The sequence below is a fragment of the Pteronotus mesoamericanus genome, unplaced genomic scaffold (assembly GCF_021234165.1).
Source record: "Pteronotus mesoamericanus isolate MK-2021 breed Mesoamerican mustached bat unplaced genomic scaffold, CSHL_Meso_final scaffold_167, whole genome shotgun sequence".
In the NCBI taxonomy this organism is placed as follows: Eukaryota; Metazoa; Chordata; class Mammalia; order Chiroptera; family Mormoopidae; genus Pteronotus; species Pteronotus mesoamericanus.
The window spans coordinates 35,423,976-35,450,398 of record NW_026555308.1 but is presented as its reverse complement, the minus strand read 5'-3'; the positions used below and the strand labels follow the sequence as shown (position 1 = coordinate 35,450,398).

At 39.7% G+C, this 26,423-nt stretch overlaps 1 protein-coding gene across 8 annotated transcripts in view; it reads right to left on the bottom strand.

The window, feature by feature from the left end:
• SEMA6A (semaphorin 6A) overlaps window positions 1-26,423 on the bottom strand; it is a 126,223-nt gene that overhangs the window by 6,070 nt on the left and 93,730 nt on the right. For 3 of the 8 annotated variants that reach the window (XM_054589924.1, XM_054589926.1, XM_054589925.1), the window contains exons 14-18: window positions 26,279-26,419; window positions 26,118-26,198; window positions 23,882-23,940; window positions 21,566-21,586; window positions 16,182-16,346 (exon numbers count right to left, since the gene is read on the bottom strand). In XM_054589924.1, the coding sequence (XP_054445899.1) occupies window positions 16,182-16,346; window positions 21,566-21,586; window positions 23,882-23,940; window positions 26,118-26,198; window positions 26,279-26,419 (467 nt within the window). Of the gene's footprint in view, window positions 1-16,181; window positions 16,347-21,383; window positions 21,435-21,565; window positions 21,587-23,881; window positions 23,941-26,117; window positions 26,199-26,278; window positions 26,420-26,423 lie in introns of all 8 variants that reach the window. The other 5 variants (XM_054589927.1, XM_054589928.1, XM_054589929.1 and 2 more) reach the window with 3 other exon arrangements.

Genomic DNA, 26,423 nt, shown 5'->3' with positions numbered 1-26,423 from the left:
CTGTCAAGAAGGAGTTAAAAGTTATTTTCAGAAAATCCCTTCTGAACTTAAAGCTTTTTGCTTATATCATGAAAAAGGATATCAATGCCCAGAGAGGGCATTGATGGAAATGATTAAATCATCTCTGTTACATTGGTCACTGCGAAGGATCGAATACAACAGATTTGTCAGAGAGGCTTGTGCAAGCAACACGAGAGGTCTCCGAAGGCCTGGAGCCTCAGCCTTCCACTCACTGCTGGGTGACCTTTTGGCGAGTGACTTAATGTTGCTGGGCCTCAGTTTTTTCACCTGTAATGTGGGGTTAACCCATCCTTATTGGGCCATTGCAAGAATCAAATGAAATAATGAGTAAGAAAAAACTTAGATGTTGTAGTTTGTAGGACAAATATAAAGGTCAGAAAAGCCGCAGAGAGAAGTGGTGGGTTACTGTTTAACCAAGGATTTAAGACCAGCAGCCACGGCTGCTCCATTTGATTCCATTGGCTGTGGATCTCCTAGGGGAGAGGGGACAGGCGTGTTTTTCCCAGCTCTGAACCTTGTGCTGTCCAAATGTTGCCAAAGGATGATACGGTGAGGCAACGTGAGAAAACACTGCCCTTTGGTCCTGAATTTTGAAATAAGTAAAACAACAAAAGTGGGAAATGTTCAGAAAATGGTGACTTCTTTCTAGTGGGGCAATAATTGTGTAATCAGCTCCTTGAGGAAAGGCGCTGAGTTTTATACGCACATACCACCACCCTCACCATCCCCAGAACACTAAATAAATGATTATTAAATACATGGGTTTGCAGTGCTTGGTAGAGGCAGTTTTTAGTGGACTTCTAAACTCGGTTGGGTCATCTTTGGAGTGACTATAACCTTGCTTCTGAAGTCACAGAAATATATCTCCAATTATATAACAGAATATAATCATATTAACACCCATTAGGCAAAAGAAATCTGTAAAGGTGCTCAGTATTTGTTCAAAATAATGAAAGAAACTTTTATTTTTGAAAGAAACTATTTTAAAAATGAAAAGAAATTCATTCTGGGATAATTCTAAGAGACAATGAGGGTAAATGGGTTATTTGTAACAACTGAGTGTTCACGTGGACTTGAATAATTCGAAACAAATGCATCTGTGCAAAGGGCGCAAGGCAGCCCTGGGGAAGTGGAAGGGCTTTTGTTCAGTGGTATACTCCCTCCCCAGGTCTCCCGACACTGTAGAATGACCAATCAGAGTTGATTTCTCTACAGTGTTGAAATGCCTTTCTGTACCAACCCCTAGGTTTTCTGCTCTCACCAATTGAAAATGGGGCATTAGTAATGAAAACAGTTTCTGAAAAATCCTTTGCATTGATTCATTAACCACGAGCTATTTCTCACCAGTCATGAGGTGCTAAATGGTTTATTCTTTCCACCTTCCTATTGCAGGAAGCAAGGCACACAATGGCTTGGAGATTTCTCTGAAATCATGCCTATATTGGCAGAACTGAGAAAGAATAGAATCTCCACTGTTTTGTTTTTTTTTCCCCCTGTGGTGAGAGAGTTTTCAGATGCTGGAGAGAGGTCTCAGAGGGGCAGTGTGAAGGGTTTTAGAGATTGAAGTAATGAAAAGATTAGGAACAACCTCACCTTCCAGGCCCTGCAATATGTAATTCAAAATAAGAATAATTGTAAGCTGTAAAATAAGAGGAAGTCCAACACAGTTTCGATTTTTCCTACGATGACCATGTCAATGCATTTTGAAATTTCAAACATCAAATTCTTTCAAGATCGGTTTCTGGTAGCCCTGCTTGCAGGCTCTCTGCAACTGCCTATTGTGCACGGGGAGCCCAGCACCAGGCTCTGGAACAGTATACCTCAGGAAAGATGCTCTAACTCAGGCTTGGATTGTGACATTTTTGGTGCCTTTTCTGTCACCCTATTGGTACAACAAGGTTTCAGCTCCAAGCATCTTTGGGATTGTCTTCAGCAAACATTTACTGAGCATGGACTAAAGCACTGTGCTTGGTGCTGGGGGGACAAAGGTGAAGAAGGTTGTGATCCAGGAGGGGAGGAAGCCTGTGCTCACGCATGAACTACATCCAAAATGTGGACGCACCATGAGATACATCGCTTCCACTTCAATATGGGCAAAGGCTTTATGTAGGAGGTGGCATTTGAAGTAGGCCTTAGGAATGCATATGATGTCAGCTGAAGTGCAAGAGTAGCAAGAGCCAAGAGGCATGGTGGGAAGGAAATGAAGCTGGGCTCATTAATGGCGAATGGTCGAATTCCCTTCTAGTCTCTTCCCGTTCTACGTACCTGACACTGTGCTGCACTCTAACTTGCCCCTGGGCCTTCACACAGGCTGTCCTCTGTGTCTGGAATATCCTTGCTCACCTTCTGTTCCTCCCACTCTCCCCTTTAGGTCTCAGCTTAAATGGAGAAGCCTTGTTGAACTCCCTCAGACTAGGTCAGCTCTTCCTCCTCCAAGTGTCCCAAACTCTGCACTTCTCTATCCTAAAATCATCACACTTTGATATTTGCTTTGTGGTTGTTTTTCTTGCCCACCTAGGATGCTCTAGGAGGGAGAGATTCACCACTGAACCTCCAGACATAAAAGTGCTCAGTAAATATGTGTTAAATAAGTCTTAAAGGAGTATTTGGAGAGGGGAAATAAGAGTTAGTGCTAAACACCATTCGGAAGCAGGCTGTGAAAGCCTTGAATGACTGAAAAAGATATTTAGAAGACATGCCAGTTTTGGAAGAAAAGTTCTTGGGTAGTTTCCTTGTAATTTCAAAGGCCTCCTTTCCCAAGAAAGCTGACTTGCAGCTTACTTGCTCCATGTTGAATCCATTATTGAAAAACTGGATTCAGAGAGACAATCCATTGTAATAAAAGCACGGCTAGTCTACCTAAGCTATTATTACTATTTTTAAAATTAAAATTGTCTTCAACTATGTTTATCCCCAGCTCCTACAGAAATAGATAGATGTTATCTGTCCTTTCAAAAAAAAAAAAAAGCAAAACAAACAAACCATATAAAATCAGTTGCACTGATTACTAAGCTAAGTACAAGGGAAGGACTCTACCCAGCTGTCCGCAATTACCTTGCTAAGTGTGTGAGGCCTAGGCAGCAAGTACCTTGAAATGGTTAAGTGCGTACTTTTCCCCTCTCACCCCGTTCACTGGACTGCCTGTTTCAGAGCTGCTGTGATATGATGGATGTGTCTGTCTCCATAGTGAAGTGATTAATAGGCATCTGTGTAAATCGGACCCGGTAACCACAAAGACAACAAAGCCTCTCTGTGTCTTGTAGAGAAATCTGAAAAGGCAAAAAGGAGGATGGACATTTCCTCCACTGCTGAGCCAGAGCGGGGTTCGTGTTGGGTCTGAGAGCTAAGAAAGATGGCAAAACACCAAGAAAAGCCCTGGAGTAGGATCCCCTAAAAATAGACTCTTGATTCTGCCTTATAGGAAGACAAGCCTACAATTTCCTTGAAATCCTCATAACAACTTGGCTGAATGGAATCTAACAACCCAGTTTTTCTTGTTTGAAAATCTTATTGCAACAAAATGCCAGGCTTCCAATCCTGCAAGGCAGTATGAATGAACTAATCGTGGGCCAAGCGTCATGGCCGCTAACCACAGAGGGCCTGCCTGTAATCCCTATTAGGGAGAGAAGAAAATAAATAGGGGAAAAAGCCTAACTGGAGACAGTTTAGCCTCAAAGCCACGCCCCCGCCGGTGGTGATGACCACACTGAAAGTGCAGCGGGAGCTCTCTGTGGTTATCTCGGCAGGAAGCAAGCCTTCTTCTTGTCTTGCGGCGTAATGTGAACCAGATGGCTTAGGAGTAAACTAAAACTTCAGGAGCCATGGAAATGGGCTCAGAGTTTATAACTCAAACTTTCCTTTTCCTTTTATTTTTGATTGCTCCCCCCTCTCTGCCAACAGGAGGTTGAAGATTAGGTGCTGGAGGGGCCATGGGCTTCAAGATGGTCAAGTCAATGACTGGCCATGCCAAAGTAAAGGCAGCTTTCTAGCTGTTTAATGTCCTCAGTTCAGAGCTGCTGCTGCTGCTTTTTATTTTTTAACTTACATATTGAAATAGTGCTTACTGTGTGGTTGCTGGTGGATGAATCCACTTCCAGTTCTATCACCTTTGAAATGGATGCATTTTGTTGACGTTGGGAGGCCATCACAGGAAGGAAAGGGAGCATGAGCATGAAACCCACTTGATTTCATATTGTTTTGGGGAGAAACGGCTTCATTTCCCCCTCCTGTGCCAACAGGAGTGCTCAGTTCACTGTTCCTTGTCTGCTCTACTGTTTTCGATTTGGCACTGCTGGTGTGAGGTGAGGTCTAGATTGGGAGTCATGCTAAGTTAACTTTTAAAGGCCATGGCCTTGGATGTTGGTCTGTGGTTCCATGTGTTAGAACTCTCACTGTCTTTGTAAAGGTAATGATTCTTTCAGATGGACAAAGTTTTAGCAATACTTGCATGGTTTATTTTCCTTCTTTTTGAGGTTTCCTTTCTAATAACACTGGAAACCTGACATCTAAGTAACTTCTGAAACCAAACAGAGCATTTCTATTATCCAGCTTCCTGGTCCCATCTTCTTCCTTTGCTGCCTCACAAAGCATCAAAGCTACAACATGGGGAAGGGGTTGTTTTTATAAAACTGTGAAATTCAGGTGATTCTTTATATTATTTGCAGGCTTCTTTTTTTTTCTCTACAAAGCAAAGATAAAGCAAATATGAGGAAGCAGGTCTGTTGCTGAATACTCCTAAACCTCACAAATTAAACTTACTAGAAATACAGTTCTTAGGATTTAGGTTACAGATGAGCCTGAGTGTTAATAGTTAAGAACAGATTTTGAGGTCATAAAGACCTAGGTTGAAGCCCTGGCTCTGTAACTAACTAGTTGTGGGATGTTGGGCAAGTCATTCAGTCTAAGCCCTGGTAGTGTTGGCTATGAGATAAGTGTTGTTGGAAAAATTAAATAAAGTAAATGAATGCATATAAAGCAGTTGGCATTGTGTAGAAACATGTGTTAAGGCTCAATTAATAATGTAAGGAAAGTGTTTCTAGAATTTGTGACAAGTTAACCTGCCTCTGACAGAGCCTGAGATAGACTATTTTAATGCACCACTTTGGGAGGGTTTAATTGTGTTAGCCAAGAGTGGAAAATAGGATTAAACATATAACAGAATCTTGGAGAGTGACTTTAAATAACATAGTCCATAGCAACTGGGAAATTGTCCTGAATCAGTGCTACTCAGCATTAGCATAACCTGTAACTTGCTAGAAATAGAACTGCCTGGGTCCTACCCAGACCCTCTGAATCAGAATCTCTGGGGTTGGAATTCAGAAATATGTTTTAACAAGGCCCCCAGATGATTCTCATGTTCCTGAAAGGTTCAGAAGCACTGCCCTAAATGACACGAATAGGATTCCAGAAAATGCATCTAGGTGTTTAGCTTTGAAGTCCAACCTCAGACACCACTGAGGCGGTGTATAGCCAGATTTTAAATGAGTGAGTGCAGTCTTCCTTGGTGCTCCAGGTATGGGTCTTTAGTGGGTCTCATGTATGACAACTGCCTTACTGCGGTTACTTATTCTGACAAAGGATACAAAATTGACTTGATTTTATTGGAAAGACAAATCCCTAATGCTTTCCCTTGGAACCTGACAAAAGCTTGATATCTGGTCTAAAGTACAGTGCCACTACTCCTGTGAAAGAATCAACCCAGTTTGCTAGAGCCAAAAGCTGCCGGAAAAATGCCGGCGGTCTCTTTATTTGCCCCAGCAGGAAGATGTGGAGGAAATTTCAGGTGCTCCCTACCTGTGTCACAGATATGTATGTCCTAGATTGGATCAGCCCAGCCAGGACTGGGTCCCAGGGAGAGAAGCAGCCGAACCCCAGTGGGAACTCACTATTGAATAGAGCAACCTTCTTTAAAGGCCGGTACCTCGTGTCACCTCGAAATCAGCTCCACTCAAAACAACACACAGCCATCAAGCAACATTTTCCCTCTGTCTTTGCATGATCAGGCAAAAGAATAAGAAGCAGCTCAGGAAGATTATTTCCTTTTTATTTCTGGATTGAAGAAAGGACCTGAGTTCATGTTTCATTCCTGTGTTACAATAATAAAAATGCCTCGCGCCCTTACTGGAGCACACTGCTTGCAGATCTGCTGAGTTGACCGGAATCTGCAAATCCATAGAATTGTATAAGATATTTTAAATTACATTAAATTTCTGCCCTGTGCTTTTAAATCATGGAGTGCAAGACCCATCAGCACTCAGAGTGTATTTATTACCTTAACAAATGTCAGATGATTGTGTCCAGTGTTATCTATTATTTATGAATAACAATAAGCTGTAAGACTGGAAATGACAAGCTTTAATATGTCCAAAAGGTTAGGCATAACGCAGTTTGCTGCCCTATAAATTTCTTGACATCATTTTCCCTCCTAATAAAGCCCTGTCAGTGGCGACTGCACTGAACTTCCATTATTTCTATACGGTTCCTAATGACTGCCCTGCCTTCTGTGAGGAAATGTAATTGCAGACACATATTTGAAAGGGAATGCATCCTTTAAAGAAATATAAAATTTTAAAATAATTGGAAATTCCTATTATCCCATTAAAAATTAATCTATTCACAGAGACAGTTTTCAGGCTGTGGACTTCCGAGAACTTCAGAAATAGTCATTAAAGATGGCAAACTGTCACGCTGCACATAATGAGCTTTCTGACACCGATGGCAATCCCATCTACTGTGCATACAATATATTTGAATATAGCCAACTACATTTCTCTGGTTTACTTCAGGCCCATCAAGGACTTAAGGTGCTGGGAAAGTTACAGATGCTGCTGCTCAGGCGGATCCTTTCAGGCCTGCAGCACAGCCTGACTGCTTTGCAGGACTTTACCCAGTTAGTACCTGTGCAGCCTCTATCTCCCCGGGACCCGCACTAGAACGCAGCTTTTCCGTTCTCTTTCTCTCTCTGACAGGGGCGTGACTTACGTATTCTGAGCAACTCTTGCAGCTTTCAAGATGATTATCATGTGTAATGTCAAGACAAGAGAAACGTCCTCAGGAAATTTCCCAGTTTCCACTTTTTGCCCTTGCTAGACTACTTTGTCTATGGAGCAGTGAGGTATGCAAAATAAAACGTGTAACATTTTTTTTGGTAACTGCAGGAAATGAGGCTATCAGAAAGTTTTATTACAAAGCTAATGTTATTTTTCCATTATCATTCATGATTCTAAATACAAATGACTCTTCACAGTTTTACTGTTAGGATGAAAAAATTTTAGATGAACACAGTGCAGATGAACCAATAGAGAGCAAATTTTTAACTACTCCAGATGTTCAGTTAACAAGGTCATGCCTAACCTAGCCCCTGTAGTCCTTGGAAGTTCCATTAAGCTGTCAGAAAACTTTGTCACTGTGTGTGTGTGTTTGTGCATAAGATGGGAGAGAACGGAAACAGATTTTCAGGAAAAGGGTGGGGGCGGAGTGGGTTCATGTCAGTGGTGGTGTCGCTTGAAAAAGTAGCTGTAGAGTAAAGGTAAGAAGCTCCTCTAGAGGGTGAGTTTATTTTTTAAAAAATACCGTAGGGTTTAAGTCGCTGAGTTTAAAAGAAAAATTCAAGTCACCAAAATCATAAGTTCAAGTCTTTCACTTAAAAAAAGGAAAGAAAAATGGATGTTAGGTGAAAAAAAGGGTTAGTCTCTCTAGAAAGAAAATTAAAATATTGGTATGCAGATTCAGACGGGCAGAGAGATGAAACAGCTTTCTACATGGCTGACATTTAACTTATTTTTTCTTCTACCCTTTCCACAATAATCTCATCTAGACGTTAGATAAATTCAGCAAGTCGCCAAGAGGATACAAGATTAATTAGATCAAATCTACACCTCTGCTCAAACTGCTGGAAGAACAATTACAGCCTGCTACCTGGGCTTCTCAGTCCTTTTCCCTCCTCCCCAGCACACATTCACAGGGAAGCTTCCGCATCATCTCTTAAAGGCCCCGCACCTGACCTCCCGATATCATTTTTCTCAGTTCTTAAGAGAAAAGCCAGAGACAACACATAGATTGCTTTTCTGGTAGGTGACAAAGAAGTATTAATACAGCAAAAATAAATGGCGGCACCCTGGATTATATTATCATTTCTTTTACAGTCTCCCTGATTACAAAATCTGCTCTAGATGAAAACTCTGCCATGTGCCATGCACCCCAGTGTTTAACTAAAGTGACAGAGAAGCCCATGGTTGGAGTTCGGCTTACTTAGGGCTTTACCTAAGATGGAGCTTTTAGCTTGGCACAGAGCACCTACCAGGGAAATGCCAGTGATGTGCAGACATTTCAGATCCAAAACTGATGTAGAATTTTTGTCCCAAATTTATTGTGTATGCAATTAATAACCTGATGTGATTGAATGATCAATTTAATATATATCTATCATTTATCAGTCTCTTGATCTCTGTCTTTCCCTCTCTTCTACCTCATTTTGTCCCTTTCTTTCCATTTATTTACCTTCCTATCCCTCACTGCCTACAGCTAAAGCCAAAATCCCTTAACCTGACTTTTAAGGCTCCATACTATCATCTCAATCTCATTGCCATTCTGGCCCTCTATACTTTTATCACTTTCATCACAGCACACTACTTGCTTCTTTATCACAACACTCTCCTTTAATAGCTTTGTGTCTTGGTCATGTCACTTATTTAGCTTGGAATATCATTCCCCCTTTTCCTTCAAGAATTTGCCAGGCCTTCCCCTAGCCCCCAAACTGGAATGAGTTGTGTCTCCCTTTATCCTCTCTCAGCACTTGGCCCACCCTCCTTCACTTTACTTCCTTTACTCTCAGACTTCACTCTGCCCCATCGGCTAGCCAGGAGGTCACCTTGTGTGTATCCCCTGCTAAACTGCACGCATCTTGATTGCAAGGCTTATGCCGACTTCAGATCAGTATCTGCTGTAACATTCAGCGTAAGGCTTATACACAACACAGGTTTGCTGAATGTCTGTTGAATGCATGAACAAAGAAATGAAGGAGCCCTGGCTGGTGTGGCTAAGTGGATTGAGTTTTGGCCTGCGAATCAAGGGGTCACTGGTTCGATTCCTAGTCAAGGGCACATTCCTGGGTTGTGGGCCAGGTCCCCAGTGGGGGACATGTGAGAGGCAACCACACATTGGTGTTTCTTTCCCTCTCTGCCTCTCTAAAAATAAATAAATAAAATCCTAAAAAAAAAAAAAAAAAAAGAAATGAAGGAGGGGGTGTTGTTTTGCCTTTCTTTGAGACTGGGGTTATTGTCACCAATATTAAATTATTATTTTGTAGTGCTTTTTGGATTCCAGTTTATCCCCTTCAAAGCCATGGAATTGGAAAAAAAGAAAGGAACCACACAAAGGAGAAAAAAATAATATGGTTAACATAACAGTTGATTAAAACCTGAGGTTCAACAAAATTAGAAAGAACCAAAAGTTTTATCCATGCCCTTCTTTAAGAACAGTTTGACTCCTGAGCCTTACTTAGAAGTGGCATTTGAAAGCCTGCTTTCAGTGATAATCATTTAGGTTATTATGTTTCAAACACTTATAACTTTTAGTGTAATTAAATATTTAGTGAAATTAAATTTTTTCGCAGAAAGAAACTTTTACTTCAATTCCTCTTATATGGTTTATTCTAAGAGTTAAAAGGCAAATGTAATTTAGAGGTTAGATCTTATATTCTCACTGTATAAGTTATCAGTAATCTCTCTCATAGGATTGCCAGGCAGCAACTAAATATATAGAACACCTGGTTAAATTTAAACTTTAGATAGATAATATTTTAGTATAAGTATGCCCTGTGTAATATGTGGGACATACACTAAAAAATTATTCATGGTTTATTTGAAATTCAAATTTAATCTGTATTTTATCTAGCAATCCTCTTATACCCCCAAATAATGTCCTTCTAATTATTCCTACAAATATTCTTTAGACCTTTAGACCCACTCTAAACTTTTGGAGATTAAAATAGTTTAACAGATAGTAATAAAAATGATACTAATCCTTTATGATTTAGTTAGCATAATATACAAATGAAAAAATACTAATGGACTGTATTTCAAGAATCGTATTTTATTTTTCATTATTAAGAATAGCGACTTGATACCACATTTCTTCGGACCTTTGAAAGATCTCTGTTCTCCAACCCTCAAAAACAGAAATGAGCTCTAATTCAAAAGTGTTTTTTGGAACAATAGCAATCAATTCCCCACCTCTCAGTGTCCTGGGCCGTGACCATGCATGTTCCTAACTGGGTTAGTTCCTGGTCAGGCTGTTGGGTGAAGGCGGAGCGCCTTGTTCCTCCCGCGAGTAGTCCTCCTCATTGGACAGAAGTCCTTCCCCTGAATCCTCTTAAGACTGTCCTGGTCAACCATCACATTTAGAAATGGCTGTGTTACTACAGGTTTTACTTTAAAAGCTATGCAAATGATCATGGGCTTAGTTTTTTATTTTTATTTTTTTTTAAATAAAGCCCAGGCTGTTAAAAAATAAAAAGGCCTGAGTTAGCCAGCATTTCCACAAAAATTTTAAGTATGAGCCCTGTGCCAAATATCCCTCACTTTCTTCTTCCTCCCTGTCAAGTGATATATGGCCGCTATAATATCGGTACTGAAGGGAAGGACTAAAGGAAAGGGACTGAAAAACTGTTTCCAAGTGCTGTGTCCTTGATGTGTTCAGCCAAGTTGTTTAATATCTTTTTCTAAAATCTGCTGTGCACAGTTTTGCCTTGTTCACAAAGACCGTGGTGGTCGTAAAAGCTTTTTGGTGCATTTCCTAGTCAATGTGTGCTTCATCTGTCTGGCCATTTGATAGTTCTTGGACAGGAACTATGTCTATCTCTAGAATAGCCTCTAACTCCTTATTGGCATCCAATACTGTGCTGTGGAGCCAGTAATAAATTTTGTTTGAGAAGCTTCAGAAAACATTTTTGTTATGGTAATGGTACTGAAGAAATGGCAGAGAAAATTCAATCCAAGTTAAGGAGTCAGAAAAAGAAGGGAAGCTTATTTTTCTCCATCTATTACTGTCATCAGCAATAATTTTCTCGGTACATAAAATTACGTACACATGACTTTGATAGGAGCTAAGAAAGTACTTTCCCCATCGGGAGAACTGGGATGCATTAAAATCCCCAGTCCATCAGATTTTAAGCATTGGAGATTGTTAAAATGGAAGAGTGATCAAGGCTAGGTTCTATAGACTCACTGACGTCAGATTTCTAAGCCTGTTAATGAAGAAGGCTGGGCTGTAGTGGTCTGGGACTCAGAACACGTCAAGTATGAATGAGAGAAAAGGGAAAGAAGGGTCAGGTGTAGGTTACTGCCAGGTCAGAAGAATGTACCATAACACCAGAATCCTTACAGATATGGGAAAAGTAGCCAAAACTTTCCCCTAGGTCACAGTTTGGGTATTAACTACCTGCAGTCTATGCTTGGCTGCTCACTGCTGGTCTGGAGAAAATCTCACCAGATGCTTAACAAGCCTAGAATGACCAATATATTTATTTTTTTTAGTTTAAATTCATTTTGCTCTAAGTTCTTCCTTGACTAAACTTCTCATTTCCAATCACAAAAGCTCAATAGTTGGAGGAGAAATCAGAAGAGCACTAGATAATATAATTGCAACATTTACAGCGCTGCCAACAGAAGGTATAGTGGTTATTAAATCTTGTTATTCTAAATGCCAGAAGCAAAGTTTTGGTAGTAGTTTAATCCTCAGTGGACTCTTTGAATTACTCTAGGCCAGCGTTACCCAAATTTGAGTCATTAGACAGCCAATACTACAATTTTTGTGATACCAATGAGGCTTATCAAACCATACTTAATATTTTCTTTACATTACCTTTAGAATGTATTTCAAATGGAAACTCTATATCATTATCATAAATGGAAAAAAATGTCACTTTCCATAGCTAGAAGGTAACCATAAAAGTAAAATTAACTGAAAGCAAAACAATGTTAATTCCAGCTAGCTCCAGCAGCCAGTGAAAGCCCACAATCTAAAGCCAGTACTTCCTTGTCAAAAAGAGATAGTAGCCAAGTTTAAGGAGTTGTTAATGATAAAGCACGGAACTGAGAGATTTTCCTTGACAAAACCAAGAAGACTGAAAAGAGAAATGCAAATGGCATAACTTCCACCTCATGATTCTTGAAAGCACCACCTGGTGCCCTGGGGCCACCTAAATCCTCTTACGTAAGGTGCTGTGCTTGTGTCCTGCTTGGAGGCTGTACTGCTGTAGCTATGGTGCACTTGAGGAATAAATAATTGACTCTAAAGAGGATTGTTAATAAACGCTGTGATTTATAAAATTCCATTCAGGATTGTTATGAAGTGTGGACAATACACTCATTAGCTTTAATAGACCTTATGAATCTTACTGGACTATTATTTCCCAGACTAAAAATTGCTTATACAAATAGCTTGTGCATTGATTGAAATATATTCAACGTTTACTGTATATTTTAGTTTAAATTATTCATTTGATCTCTTATTTAAATTATGTTTCTACTTCTTTTCCTTATTTACAATAAGCATATCTTAACTAAATGTAACTATGTGGTAATATCTTACTTTAAAGATTTCCCAAAATATATAAGCATACTATAGTTCTGGCATTTCCAATCAAATGGGAACATCTTTGTATATATTGGCTATTTCATCCATTTTCTGAGAGCTCACAAGAACTCTATAAAATGAAGTCAGAAGTAGGGGATTTTCTCCCATTCCTGATTTATTCTTACGTCCCAATGGTCAGCATTTACATTTTATTTATATTTATGCTACACAGCTCTCTTGGCAGATCTGTACATGGCTAATTTCCTTACATATCTTGCAATCTTCTTGGAAGTCAGGTTTTATGGTATTGTTACTTTTGGTCAGAAACAAGAAGCTCAAAAGTGGCTATTAATTCTTGGTATTGCTTACCCTAAAAAAGAGAGCTCTTATTTCTTTTGCTGTGGGAAGGGGTGGTGGTAAGGGGAGACAAGCCAGATCTAAAAATAAACTGGATTTTCTTTCTTATTCATATGTAATTAGAGCCCCTTTGTAACTACTGATTACTACCTCAATAGTTATAGGAAGAATAAATAATATGTATTTTTAAATGTGGCAAAACTAAGAAAGCAGTAGCCAGGGCTGCATCTAATTTATCAACTTGGTGATTAAAGGGTTGGCCCCAGAGGCTCCAGACATCTGGGGACCCAGAGATAAAACAGAGCAGTTGGCTGTGTTTTTACTAATGAATCTAGGGCTTGGAAGATATCAGGCAATTTTAAAGAAAAGCAGCAAGGATGAGAAACATTAGACAAGGCCAATAGGGTAATGAAGGGCAAGGCCAGTTACTGAGAGAGAAAATTACTTCATTTTCTGTGATAATGCTTCTGGTGTGCTTTGCAGGTCTCTTCTCACGCTTTGTTAATATGACTATATATACATACAGCATCAGACTGCTACTCACAGTATAGAAGGAAAGAGCCTTGGAACATTCCAGAGAGGGGCAGAGGGCTTGGGTCTATTATTTTGAAAGGAGGAGGCTAAGAACAATGGTAGCAGAAGGGGGTTAAATTGCAGGGTTGGGAACAGTGCTTTAACAGACTATGGAGGACGCACAGGGTTAAATCAACACGAAAGACACAGCCAGGAAAAGAAAGAAAAGGCAAGCAAACATACTCTGGAAATGCAGAATTGTTTGGAGGATGAGGTGGGACCGAGGATCAGACTAGCCCAGAGTTGTTCAGCGTATCTGAGAGCAGAGCTGTGGGCTAGTCTGCTCACTGGTGTGTTTTCAGTGGCCAGAATAAAAGGGCATCGGACACCTGACTCCTCCTCAGCTAGCTGGTCGGTGGACACATTTTCTGCTTAGTGGAGGGAAATGTGCAGTATTTTAGAAACAATTCCAGAGTATATTTAGCTCCTAAAGCTGGCGCATACAAATGTCACATTCCTATGAGACAATCGACCCAGTGAAAAGAGCACCTGCCAGAGGCCCTCAGAAAACCCATGAAACCCTCGCATCCCAGGAGATGCTGCACACACGGATGTGACATCATTAAGGCATCCACGTCAGGGAATGACAAGAAAAGAAGCGAGGGGATTACAGTTTGGGTCAAGTTAAGGAACGTCATAATGAGTCAGAAAAGAAACGAGACTTTTTCCACAGAATAACGCCACCACCAAGTCATAACACACAGTGTTTGGCAAAAGAAAACAAAGGATCAAAAGAAATCATGATCATTGAAAACAATTCAGAGCAAAATGGAAATTAAAATCATAAAAATCATGGTAAAAGGAACACTAAGGCTACATCTTTCAAAAATTTCTGCACAGCATCTCATTGTCTTTGCCCCATCAAATACCTAATTGCCAAAAATCAAACTCAAATTTGACAGGGCAAGGCAAGGAGTTAATAGCACAAGAACAGCGATCATGTTAAACACCCATGCAGTCACCTCTGCCACCATTGTTTGACAATTTGTAGACTGCTTCCAGCTTTGTCAATATTCATAATAAAACCCAAGAGAGTGAACAAGGCTGAATTTTAAAATGATGTCGAAGTGTTAATTGGACTCTCTGATAACCTCCATCCCTTGCGGGGTGGGGGGAAGGTAAAGATGGGAGAAAATGCAAGCCACTGGTCTCAGCGAAGTGAAGAAAAAAAAAATAATTGTAACCAACAACTAGGTATTTGGTTGATATATTTGATACTTTACTGGAAAGGTTGTTTGGTTTTTTAGAAAGCCGCAGTGGGCAAACAACAAGTGTTTTTACTGAGTTGTCTCTGCTTGAGAACCTGGCCAAGACTAATACCTCTGTGGCCTTGAGCCACACATAACAAATAATGGCGCATGCTTGGGCTTGTGGCCTGTTGTGACAGTTCTGTCCCACCACAAATCGGCCTGGTACTTTCTCAGGACAGTAAATGCAAGGATCCCCGCAGCTTAAAGAGGCTGCTGAGACAAAAGCCACTTTTAAAAAAAGATTTGGGGCAGGCATATTAATAAGTTATAGAATAGTAATAAAATTAAGGGGACATGCTGAAGAACAAGTTAAAAGGGCTACATCATCCTCTTTTGGCACATAGAGCAGCAGAGTATACGGCACACTCAGGTGATGAGATGCAAAAAAAGAGGTGGACATTTCACTGTAAAGAGTAAATGTTCTCTTTTACTGTAAGAAAAACAGTTCTGTAAGAGTAAAGCTGGAAGCCAGTGTATAGAAAACCCTGAGGGAGGACGTGGTAGGGACTGTCCTCCAAGGGTCGCTGTGGCTGGTCTGCCCTCGAGACTCAAATTCCTGCTTGGATGAAACTCTTGAAAACATATAGAAGCAAACAATTCTGAATAGGGGGAACGGGCTAGTAATATAACTGGGCTTTTCAGTCTCTGATTTACAAGACTGTTTCTTGGACAAGTACAGGTTTCTTTGGTTGCAGCTGCAACTCAAGTAGGATGCGTAACCAGAAGCAGCAAATGGTGAGAAAAAAAGATGACATTTCCTGACTCTAGCTGAGCAAAGAAAGCAAGGGAAAATTTAGGACAGTTCACAGTTGAGTCCCTTTCATTTACTGCTGCTTCCTTTCCATTTTAAATGCATAGCAACTCTGCTTGATTAAATAACATATTTTTGTTTTAGCTGTTGTCCTCTAAAGGCAATTACAGTATGTCTCAGGACCATGGCTCTATTCAAATTTGGTGCCACGGGAGACTGAGAGCCACAAAAGACTTCGCCCTGCTATTTTTTCGTTCACTGACTTAACGGGCCTTTCCTTTGATTATATGCACTTGCCAAAGCCCTCACTGCGTTCCATTCCATTATAGTGTGAAAAGAAGACCCAAAAATCACAGAATAAGGGACGGGATCTCAGGAACCAGCATCTGCTCTGGGCCAAGCCACACCTCTTTTAGGTGGAGAAAGCTTAGCAGCTGTGTTACTTGTTTCGTGTGGTTTCTCCTTGCATGGGCGATAATTTAGGATCAAGCCAATGCAGAGGGTTGGGTTGCAGTCTTTTTTGAGATGCTTTCAATCATACTGTGTTGGAGGTTCCTTAAATTTTGCTGTGATTCAGCTGGAAGCAGTTACACAGTCCTCCCTACTTTTCCCTCCCTCTCCCCCCAGAGGAAGAGGCAATTCCAAGGCCTTACCCTTCTTGTCTTGGTGATTATGGGAAGACACTGCCCCCAAAGAGTCTGTGCTGTCAGGTGAATGGAGCAGATTCTTCCAGTCCAGCATTCCTCCCCTAGACTCATACCCCTCTTGAGCCGCCGAATCTGACGCGGTGGTGCTGGGCAAGAGGGAACTGGAGTGCCCTGTTTTCATCACAAATACGGTTAGGGAAAACATCGCTGGAGACATCCACATTCCCTTTGCTCAGAGGCCAGGAGATGGGACGCCTAAGCTGGCTGTCAGGCTGAAAGGAGGCTGCCCTCGAAATAAGACTGGGTGTGGGGTTCAGCGGAAGACCCCTCGAACTTAGAGAATTAAAGGTCAGATCCCATCTCTGCTTCTTGCTGGGTGAGCCTCGGGGGCATCGTTTAACCTCTCTGGGCCTTGGTTTTCCTTGCGCACCAAACGGAGATGATGCCACTCACCTCACAGTGGGGAGGGTAAAGTGACATAATGGTGAAAATACCTAGGAGTGTCTGACACAGCGTAGGTGCTGAAAAACCCTAGTGCCCGTCTTCGGTATTCCCGCAGCAGCACTGAAGGCACCTACCCTTGTGTCCGCCGTGGGGACGCTCTTTGTGAGACCGATGGACCAGCCTCTCCCCCATCACAAACAGCTCAGCTGTCCGGGGCCTTTCTCATGAAAGGTGTCTAGTTTTCAGCTTTCTCCACTCAACGGGCATTGCTCTTTATGGGAGAAGTGACTGCCTTCTAAAGGGATCTGCCCCCGCCTCCTTTTCACTGGAATGGAGGCCTCAAAAGCTCCACGTTGTTATGGCTTTGCCTTTTTTGTCTTATTTCAACAATGTTAGTTTCATGGTTATATGAGTCATACTTTTGAGAGGTTGTTTTTGAGGCCACCTGGGCTGATATTATTCTGATTAGAAAGATAGCTTTTTGAGATGCAGAGTAGCCTGTGATAGGATGTCAGAAGAATGGCTAGGTGGGGAATGAGGGCAGAAACTGGAACATTTCCTGTGAATACATACCTAGGCTTTCCTTCCATCATTCCGCAAGGTTAAATGCAGATCATATTAGGTACTTTGATCTACACGGGCACAGCGATTTAAAGAAGCCCCACTACCTGATGTTCTTTCTGGTAGAAATAAAGTATAAGCTCTCTGTGATTTTCAAGTAGTCTTTGGTTTATTCAACCATTTGACCTACAGCAGCCTCTTGAATAATTTTTAGAAAGACATCAGGGCAACTGTCGTGAATGTTCTTTTGGTAGAAAGCAGGACAGATTCACAGGTGGCTTCAACCTTGGGCTGTGATCACCAAGTATGTGATAAATAAAATACTGGTCCCCAGAAAGCAAGATTATAATGATCGATACATTTCCTTCTTCCTTTTTACAATTATTATTGGATGTTGGATTCCCAGGACACTTTTATACTGCCAATTACAAATACATATGTGAGAACAGAGAAAAGCAAGTCAGCCAAGTGGTTTATCTAAGCTATAATGATTTCTATGAAAGTACTGCACTTAAATGCTACAGCAAAGCTTTGGTAACATTTAGGAGGGGGCTTTCTGTGGAGAACTTGGGAGGCTCCCACACAGCTTCAAACATCCACGTTGTTGCAAAGAGTCTGGTTCATATCCAACTGCTAAAAACATGTTCATTTAAAACTCAAGAATGCTTGAATCTAGACTTTGTTTTTACAATTCTAGGTTCCACATCTCACCTCACAATACTGATAAGAGAACAGGTGTAAGAAAATAAACTAGAGCTGGAAATACAGAATTACTTCCTCTTGCTTATGTTGAGGTGTAAAACATAGCCTATGTTTTTTCTACTCTTCAACACTACTCTAGTGAAATACATAGTTAACCTAAGAGAGAATTCAGCACCCAGCATAAGCAAACAATTAGAGGTAGCTTTGTACAGAGTCAGAAAGTGGGGAAGAGAGGAAAAAGCCTCTCCTCCAAGTAGCAAAAATTTCTTTTACCTGAATTGATATGCATTTTGAGCACTTTCCATTTAACTGTGTTCAAGGGGCAATTTTATGATAATGCCTTAAGTATGGTTTAGGGAGAACATTTCTTAATATGGTAATCTAGGGGAAATATATGCCTAAGGGACACATTCTCTGTAGAAAGATTTCTTGGACCATATGCTGCAAATACGTGGAAAACTCATTGGTAATGGAAAGCTATGGCTATGAGAGGATATTAATGTGGACCAGATGGTAGTTAGGTAGGAAAATGTTTTACACAAATGTGAGAAATCAGCTCCTTCCTATTGCTTCAGTGTTAGTCTAATACCCACCACATCTCCATTTTCTATATGTAAATCTAGAGAAACCATGCATCTGATGTACTCAAAAGAAAAGTATATATAACAGCATGACGTTTGTGATCGTTTACACTTATGCTTGAGGAAAGGCAACACGTGTCACTGGTGAATCAAACAGTCAGAGAAAGCAGTACTGGGTTCTCAAAAATTTTAGAACCACCATGGAAAGGACCATTAAGCAGTAGTCCTCATTTTGAAATAAAAGAGGTAAATGATTATTACCTCTCCAAGTTTAAAATAGTGTTAAAAGGAAATCACTTTATTTCTTCCTAGAATCTAATTCTACAGGCTATATTATTTTTGTGCATTCCTTAAGGGATTTTGTGACCAATGTTACAAAAATAGGCAATCATTTGTAGATATAGTATTACATGTCAGTAGACTTCGAACCGATAATAGTGTCCTGTTAATCCAATTAGGGAGGTCATATTTTAATTAATGGGGTTTATGATGTATAATTCTTAAAATATACAAAGAGGTAGGTTTTAAAAGTTAACTTTAATATGCATCATATTGTTTCTCTATATCTACAAATCTCTGAGATTCCAGAGGTTAGAAACCCTTCAAACTAACCTATTAACAATGACTGTAGACACTTAGACACAAAAAGAGACACTATATCAATACAAGAAAGGAAAAGAGAAGGAAAGTATCAGGGTCCAATTCACTAAAAAGGGGTACTTGGTTATGTAACTGGTGTTGTGCAGAGCTTCTGCCAAGCAGGGAGTGCATGGTTTTTTGAAATGATCTTTTTTTGGACTCAGGCAGTTGGGGTTTTGTCGTTCACTTTATGAGCCTGCACTCAGCCAATGACCTTTTTAATGGAAACAGCCAAAGGACACAGCTAGAAACAGTGCATACACTTTGCCTTGTGGGGTTGGCTCCCTAATCTACATCCATGCTCTGAAATATAGCAATTAGGTATTTCATTTGATGGTACAAATATAGCATCTAGTCCAGTGCCTGGTACATAGGAGGCACTCAATAAATATTTGCTGAATGAATCAATTAAATCTATTCTACATTTATTAACTCCAAAATAAGCATATCTTCACTAGTTTGTGAAAAGAAAGTTTCCTGTATTTTTCTAATTACTGTCTGGACCAGCCCTTATTTTGATGGTCAATTAATTGTCTATCCACTTCATACTGGATATATTTAGCCTGAAATGGACAGGACCATTAGTTAAAAGGAATATTCCAATTCTTCTTTGGTTTCATCACAGAAACCAATGATCAAGAGCTGAGGGTGAAGGGCCATTGTCACCCTCAACGTTAAAGTGTTAATATGTAAGAATTAATAGGTTTCTTTCCTTTGGTAAAGGACACATATATATATATATCTAATATATAGATATAGCCATATGAATGATTGTTGTTCATAAAGAACATCCATGGTTTGATCGTTCTACCTATAATATGAGAAATTACCTGGGAGTTAAAATCGGTCTTAGTACAAATTGATGCATGCTAGGGAGGTGGTTTGTTCAATTAGACTCAAGACCTGAATTTCTCAATATCTGATAAAGATTATTCAATTATAAGGAATGATCGCAAAGTATGGTATTGTAGAAGAGGAGATGCTAAGTGCGTTCTCTTCCTGAAGGACAAACTAAGCTAGATGACATTTGCCTCCTGAGAACTTTTTCTCCCAGAAGTTGGTGTTTAATATTCTGGCTTGAATCACAGATGAGAGAATGTTAAAGGCGGATGAACTCTGTGGGCTCATCTGCTCCACACTGCCGCACTTCATGGGGGTGGGGGGGCAACCAGGAGAGCCCAAGCATTGTTTTCCAGTTTATAAGATAGTCTTTAGGACTTTCAAAGAGGCTTTTTATTTGTGCTAATTAGACATATTGAGGAGAGTTTACATAGAGCTGTTAGACATACTTGCAGCCATCCTGAACTATTTCTTTGAATCCTAAATCCACCTTGCTTTCTTTTCTTTCCTTCTATTCTTTATTTACCTTCTTCCTTTCTTACCTACCTCTACATTTAAAGACTGTTCTAGAACTGCTTCTTCTCTTAAACACAAAACCTATAAAATGTCTGCGTATCAATGAAACTTGTAGTCCCCATTATAATGCATAAGATTAAATTTACCACACACCTACTTTTCATTTTATATTTAAAAATACATGAATAGTTTATCCTAATAAATATTTGGAGGAACTTTGAGAAATGGAAATGAAACATTTCAACCACATTTCAACTTTTCTTATAAAGAGCTCAGAATATTCTGTTTATGGACTTCACAGCTTTGTTTAGTCGACTGTCTGTGTATTTCAGAGCAGAGACAATGGGGTAAGTCCTGTTTGCCTGTCATTTGTACTGTGCTACTCTTCCTTGTGTACATTCTAAAGAAATCTTGATGAAAATATGTCTAAATATTCTCATTCTCTGTGAACTTAAATTTTTATGGACATTATCACGCTGTATTGGAAAGTTCTGCCTAGTTAGAACTTAGTATGTCCATCCTGTATAGATTTTTCCCCTACAGAAGGTATTGTCCTGAAAGTCAGCATTTTGGGAATGTTACTCTTTATCAGCTAAAGAGCCAAGTCCTATCAGTTATAAGCACTATTCTTTTATCTTGGATATACTTATGTCCAAAAGTAATTTCTTCTCCCTCAAGAACTCATTAAATTCCCTACAGTTGGCATATTTCATGTTAGGTGGATTAAACTGTAGGACTCAGTCTCATACATCAGAAACAAGCAGAGGGATTTTAGGGCATCATGAAATTAGAACTAATTTTAGTGAATTGGGACCCTGAAGTAACAAAAAATCTGGTCCATGGTGTTTAGGAATGAAAACTATAACTACCACAGGATGAGTGGCTTGAAGAATTAAAAAAAAAAAAAAGAAAGCCATAAACTGACCATGTACTGTGTTGTAAGACATTTCATGATCTGGTAGAGGAGTTGAAATGTCTATAAAAAAATAATGAGAATAAAAAAATTAATTTAAAAAGAAACCTAAGGTTTGAAAATACTGAAGAGGATTAGTGAAACAGGATTTCCTATATAGATTTTCATCAATAATTAATTAATATCTTCCTTACCATTCAACGCCACGAAGGAATCTGAAAGACAAAAGGGAGGAGGAGGTTACTTACATTTAACACCACTTAGTGTGGCTGAAATAGTAGGTGGGAATGCACAAATGCAGAGCTATGAAAACATATGCTACCCAATACTAAATAAGTGCACTTTAATTTTGGCTTGTAATATGACATGCTTTATTATCCATCCAATTTCATATCCCCATCTCTTCCCCAAGTGAGTTTTCTCAAAGTCACTGCTTTTGTTGCCAAGAGGCAGAGATAAAAGAAGAGTTAGTTAAGAAATGTGATGATATGTGTGCCTGAGCATGTAAGCCCTATTCTCTACTGAGGGACGTATATGTGGGCAAAGTGACATCTGGATCACACTTACGAAGCACTTGCAATGACTATACCTAAGGAACAGCAGATTGTATCCAAGTAGAAAATGAATATAAGTCTATGATATCAATAGTCTTTTGTCCAAAGCAAATAAAAGTGTTTCATTTACAAAAATAAAAAAATAAAAATTCATTGTACTTAGGAGATTTGTAAATAATAATACTAAAAAAATACCTTTTTTATTTTTTTACATTCTCTCATTCCATCCTCACAACTATGCTGTGAGGAACTGTCCAGTTCATTACAATGTTCTGAATTCAGCAGGGGTTTCAGTTAGGTAATTAAAAACAAAAATAAAAGCAATCATATACACACACAGGCAACATACTGTGTGTTTGTGCGTGCGCGCGCGCGCTGGGTGTCTGGGTTAGAACACTGGGTCACTCAGCCTGCTACTCAGCCTCTGACACCGGCTCTTTATGATTCCCTTGTTCCCCCTGCAAATCCTGTTAAAGCGTCGTTGTGCACCAATTATTTCAACCCTCTGAATGCCTGCCTGTGAGGAGGTGTGCCTAGCGGAAGTAGGTCATGCTCCAGCAGGAGCACAGGGAGCTGAGAAACCATCAGGAAAGGCAGCACTGGGTCAGGTCAGTCTCACCTCTTGCCCTGAGTGTGCGCTCTAAGTGCCTCTGCAGGAATGGGCTTCAAGGTTAGCCACATGAAAACACAGAGCCTCGACTGCCGAGATTAAAGAGTGAATCATTGGCTTGGGGCCCGAGGGTCTCCCCTGTGCCAGATTCTGAGGCTTCCTTAAGCTTTTCTGCCAAGGACACAGGTGTGGTGTGAGCCCACTGGGGTAGTGGACACGTCATAGAGATAATAACCATTTTTATATTTTTTCATATATTTACCTATGAAATCTAAATCAATACCCCAATTTTCTATAGATGCCTGTACTGCCAGATCATAAAAATAAGAGGTCGGCCTATTAAGTTCACTCACATAGAAATACATATAAATCAAAGTCTATTTCACTGAAAATGGAGTGTTAAGGGGCCAAAGTGATTAAGATCCATGGATCGAGTTGTTTCACTGCACAAAAGTAACACAGATCTTTTAGCAATGACACTGTATCCTATGCTGATTTCTTAACTCGTTAAATTTTATGTGTGAAGACATAATAGGCTTTTGTCAATATGTACTGTTTGCAAACCAAAAAATATATGGCAAAGAATTCAGAGATAAGACTGCCTTATTTCTTTAGTTGATTACATCTGACCTCTATAAAAATATAAGGTAGAAAGTTGAATGACACCTTAGCATTTTCAGAATTTCTGTATTAATCAGATCACAGGACAACCAGGATCCTTTACATGAAGCCCTAATGATAATGTTAGTATTTAATAACTTTTGAAATGAACGCTGAGATTAGTGTGGGTTAATTTCTATGAAAAGGTTATTTGGAGTCACCTTGTACAATACTTAGTAGGTTACTTCTGAAAATTGTTTTTCTACTGCACATGGTAACAGATATAAATCTAATTTAAAAAATAATTATTTTTTTAATGTATATGTTCAAGAGGAATAAAACAGACCCATTCAATTAAAAAGCTAGAGTACAATGCCCAATCTTTTTATTATTTGGCTAAAAATGACAATGTAACAGCCCATTTTAAAAAACAACAAAGCTGGGCTTCAAAAAGTGAAAATGCATATATAACACTGCTCTGTTATAATTAATATCTTGTAGAGTGAATTTGTTCCCCACCATTATAAAAATGAAATAGGTGCCAGCGTTTATAGTAACAACATTGACAATAACATTGGCTTTAAAACACACTATTTTCTTTATTGGATATTTGGAAGATGGTTTCTGTTATTTATGTATATTTTGGTGCCAGCTGTACTCAGTTCCACATGCAGGGTAATGTTTCTAGGCCATTTGATAAAAGCATCTCTGCCCAAAGATAAACATGGATAAAAAGCCTTACTTACTGTGACAGTCCCCGAGGCCATCTGTGTTGCCACGCTCTATGTCCTGTTCAAAAGTTAGTCTTCAGAAAAGGAGGGGGGAGAAAAACAGAAACAAATTCAATAATGTGAGTCGCTATTCTGGTTTAGTTTCATTAAAGCAACTAGCAATATTTGATAAAATTGAGTGGCATGTGCAAAAACGTAAGGATATAACAGCTTGACAATTTATCTCTGAAACTTATAGAAATGAGTCTTAAGCATAAGAATCTCCAAAGAGAAGCCATGGTTTAAGCAGTTAATTCAGATATTATTCAGGAGTTAATTAGTTTGTGCATTATTTATATCCCTCTTTCACTCTGATACCCTGAGCATTTCTTAAACATTTAAATGTTAAAACATACTATTATAAGCAATATAGAAGTCTATAAATTAAAAATAAGTTTTCCTCTCTACTTTCTCTTTCACTCTGACTCCTGTCTTCCTAGACCTTTATCTCCTTGCTTAGCAACAACTTATATAACAAAGTGTTAAAAGGTACAAACGGCCAGTGGATACGTGGGCCCGAGATGAGAGGACTTGGAGGTGCATTTTGCTGAGACCACTCAGCATTCTGTTCACTACTCCCAATCCTCAAGAGTATTAAGCTCACGTGGGTACCGTGGGTACCCCTTATGCGCACCTTTCTTTGAAGTCCTCTAGGTCAACATTGGGCTGTATAAGCTATATATTACTAATGAGATCAATCTTAATATGTGTTTTGGAATTTAAAATAAGCACACTGGAATCATCCAAAAGAGTATTGTTCTTTTGAGGTGAACTTTGTGCTTCTTCCCACAACATAATTGAAACTCCTATTTTGCAACTGCCTTCAGAGTTTATATATGAGCCATACAGGAAAACTATTTTGAAATTCACTCCTTAATCTAATAATTTACCATATTTGTTTTTTAATGTTTTTTTACTGTTTTAAAACATCAAAGTCATCCTCATAGGACAAAGGTCTCTAGTGGTAATGAAAGCCAGTATTCAGCTGGCCCTGAACACCACTTTCCAAGGAAGTTTCCATATTTTTTTTGAGTAATATGTATGTAGGTCCTTAAGGGAACAAATTTGGAGTTCATATGTTAACTTAGAAATGATTTTAAACATCAGTCTTATTACCTTTGGTCACACCCTGAGTGTAGGAAGGACATAGGTCATTTCTCAGCTTTCCTCACTGTCCTTTGTGATCCTTCCTCCTTCACTTCAAGAGTTCCCATGAAAAGATATAAAGTGCTAACATAGTAGTATGTTTATATTGCTACTTGTAAAGCTGATCTAATAATGTGTACAGGTCAGCTCTTTGTAGTGGTTAAATTTCCAGATCGGACTTAGAGTCGTCATCAGCCGTGTTATAGGAATACTTTCCCTCCACCATATTATGCAGGTGGTGGTCATGAAATGCCCGTCTGTCTATTTACCTAGCTATTCTAAAATGGGAGAGGAGATTCTGTTCCCCTTTGGATCTGGGGAAGTTGAAGGAATTGGCTAAGAATGAACTGTGCTGCCATATGGCACCTTCCTTGAGTTGCCATAACCTGTCAAGGACATACATTGAATGTTTTTCCAATGTTATTTTGGATTTCACATCCACTGAAGTAGAAACATAAAAGAAACCTCTTAACTAATGCCATCTAAGCATTTAAAGACAGAAAAACAATTTCAAGCACCAAAATCACAGGCATGTTAGACTGGCCTGATCTAGCTGACCTGCTGGAGCACTGCCAAGAATTGACTTCCTAGTGAGTAACAGGGTCACTGTTCTTCAGAAGCTCAGGAGATTTATTGGACGTATACAACATGCCTGCAGTACAAATGCATCGCTTAACAAATGCTCAGCAATTTCTTCTCAGCCTTGTACGGTCACTTAGAGGAGCCAGTTTTGTGATGGCTGGACAAACCGCATCACTGATCTAATTGGTATCCAACTGCTGCTTTTCTGCACTCTTGTCGGATTGCAGTGATTAAGGCATGCACCTCCTGGTCCCTCCCTCCAGGGAACACTTAGAAGCCCACTGTGTTTCTTCTCTTTTTGTTTTTAATCAGCCTGAGGATGGATGATGAATCAATTGGAAATCTGCCACATGTGATATTGGGGTGTCCTATGAAATGGGAAAAGGAAGGAGAGTGGCGGAGTGGGGTGGTATGTGAGATCACATTAAATGTAAATAGAGAATGTATAAGCACTTTACACTCTCCCACACCGTGGGCACCTTACCTGCTGCTGGGTGACAGATGGGCACAGGAACCTCCTTCCTTTACCCACCCACAGTATGGGTCTCTGGAGGCGATACAGGTTCTGCAGGGAGAGGATGACCATGAGCTACCTAGCACTCCTTTCTAAGCACCTCCTAATGGTCAATGAGGCAAAGTACATACTTTTTACATTTCCCATGTCGTTCACACCGGCCAAGGGGAACTTTTATCACACAGGTGGAGAAAGCAACATACAGAGAGTTGCTTGCTTTGTCCAGTTGCAATCCCATAATTCTCTTGTCTTCTACTCCATCATAGCTGCACCTAA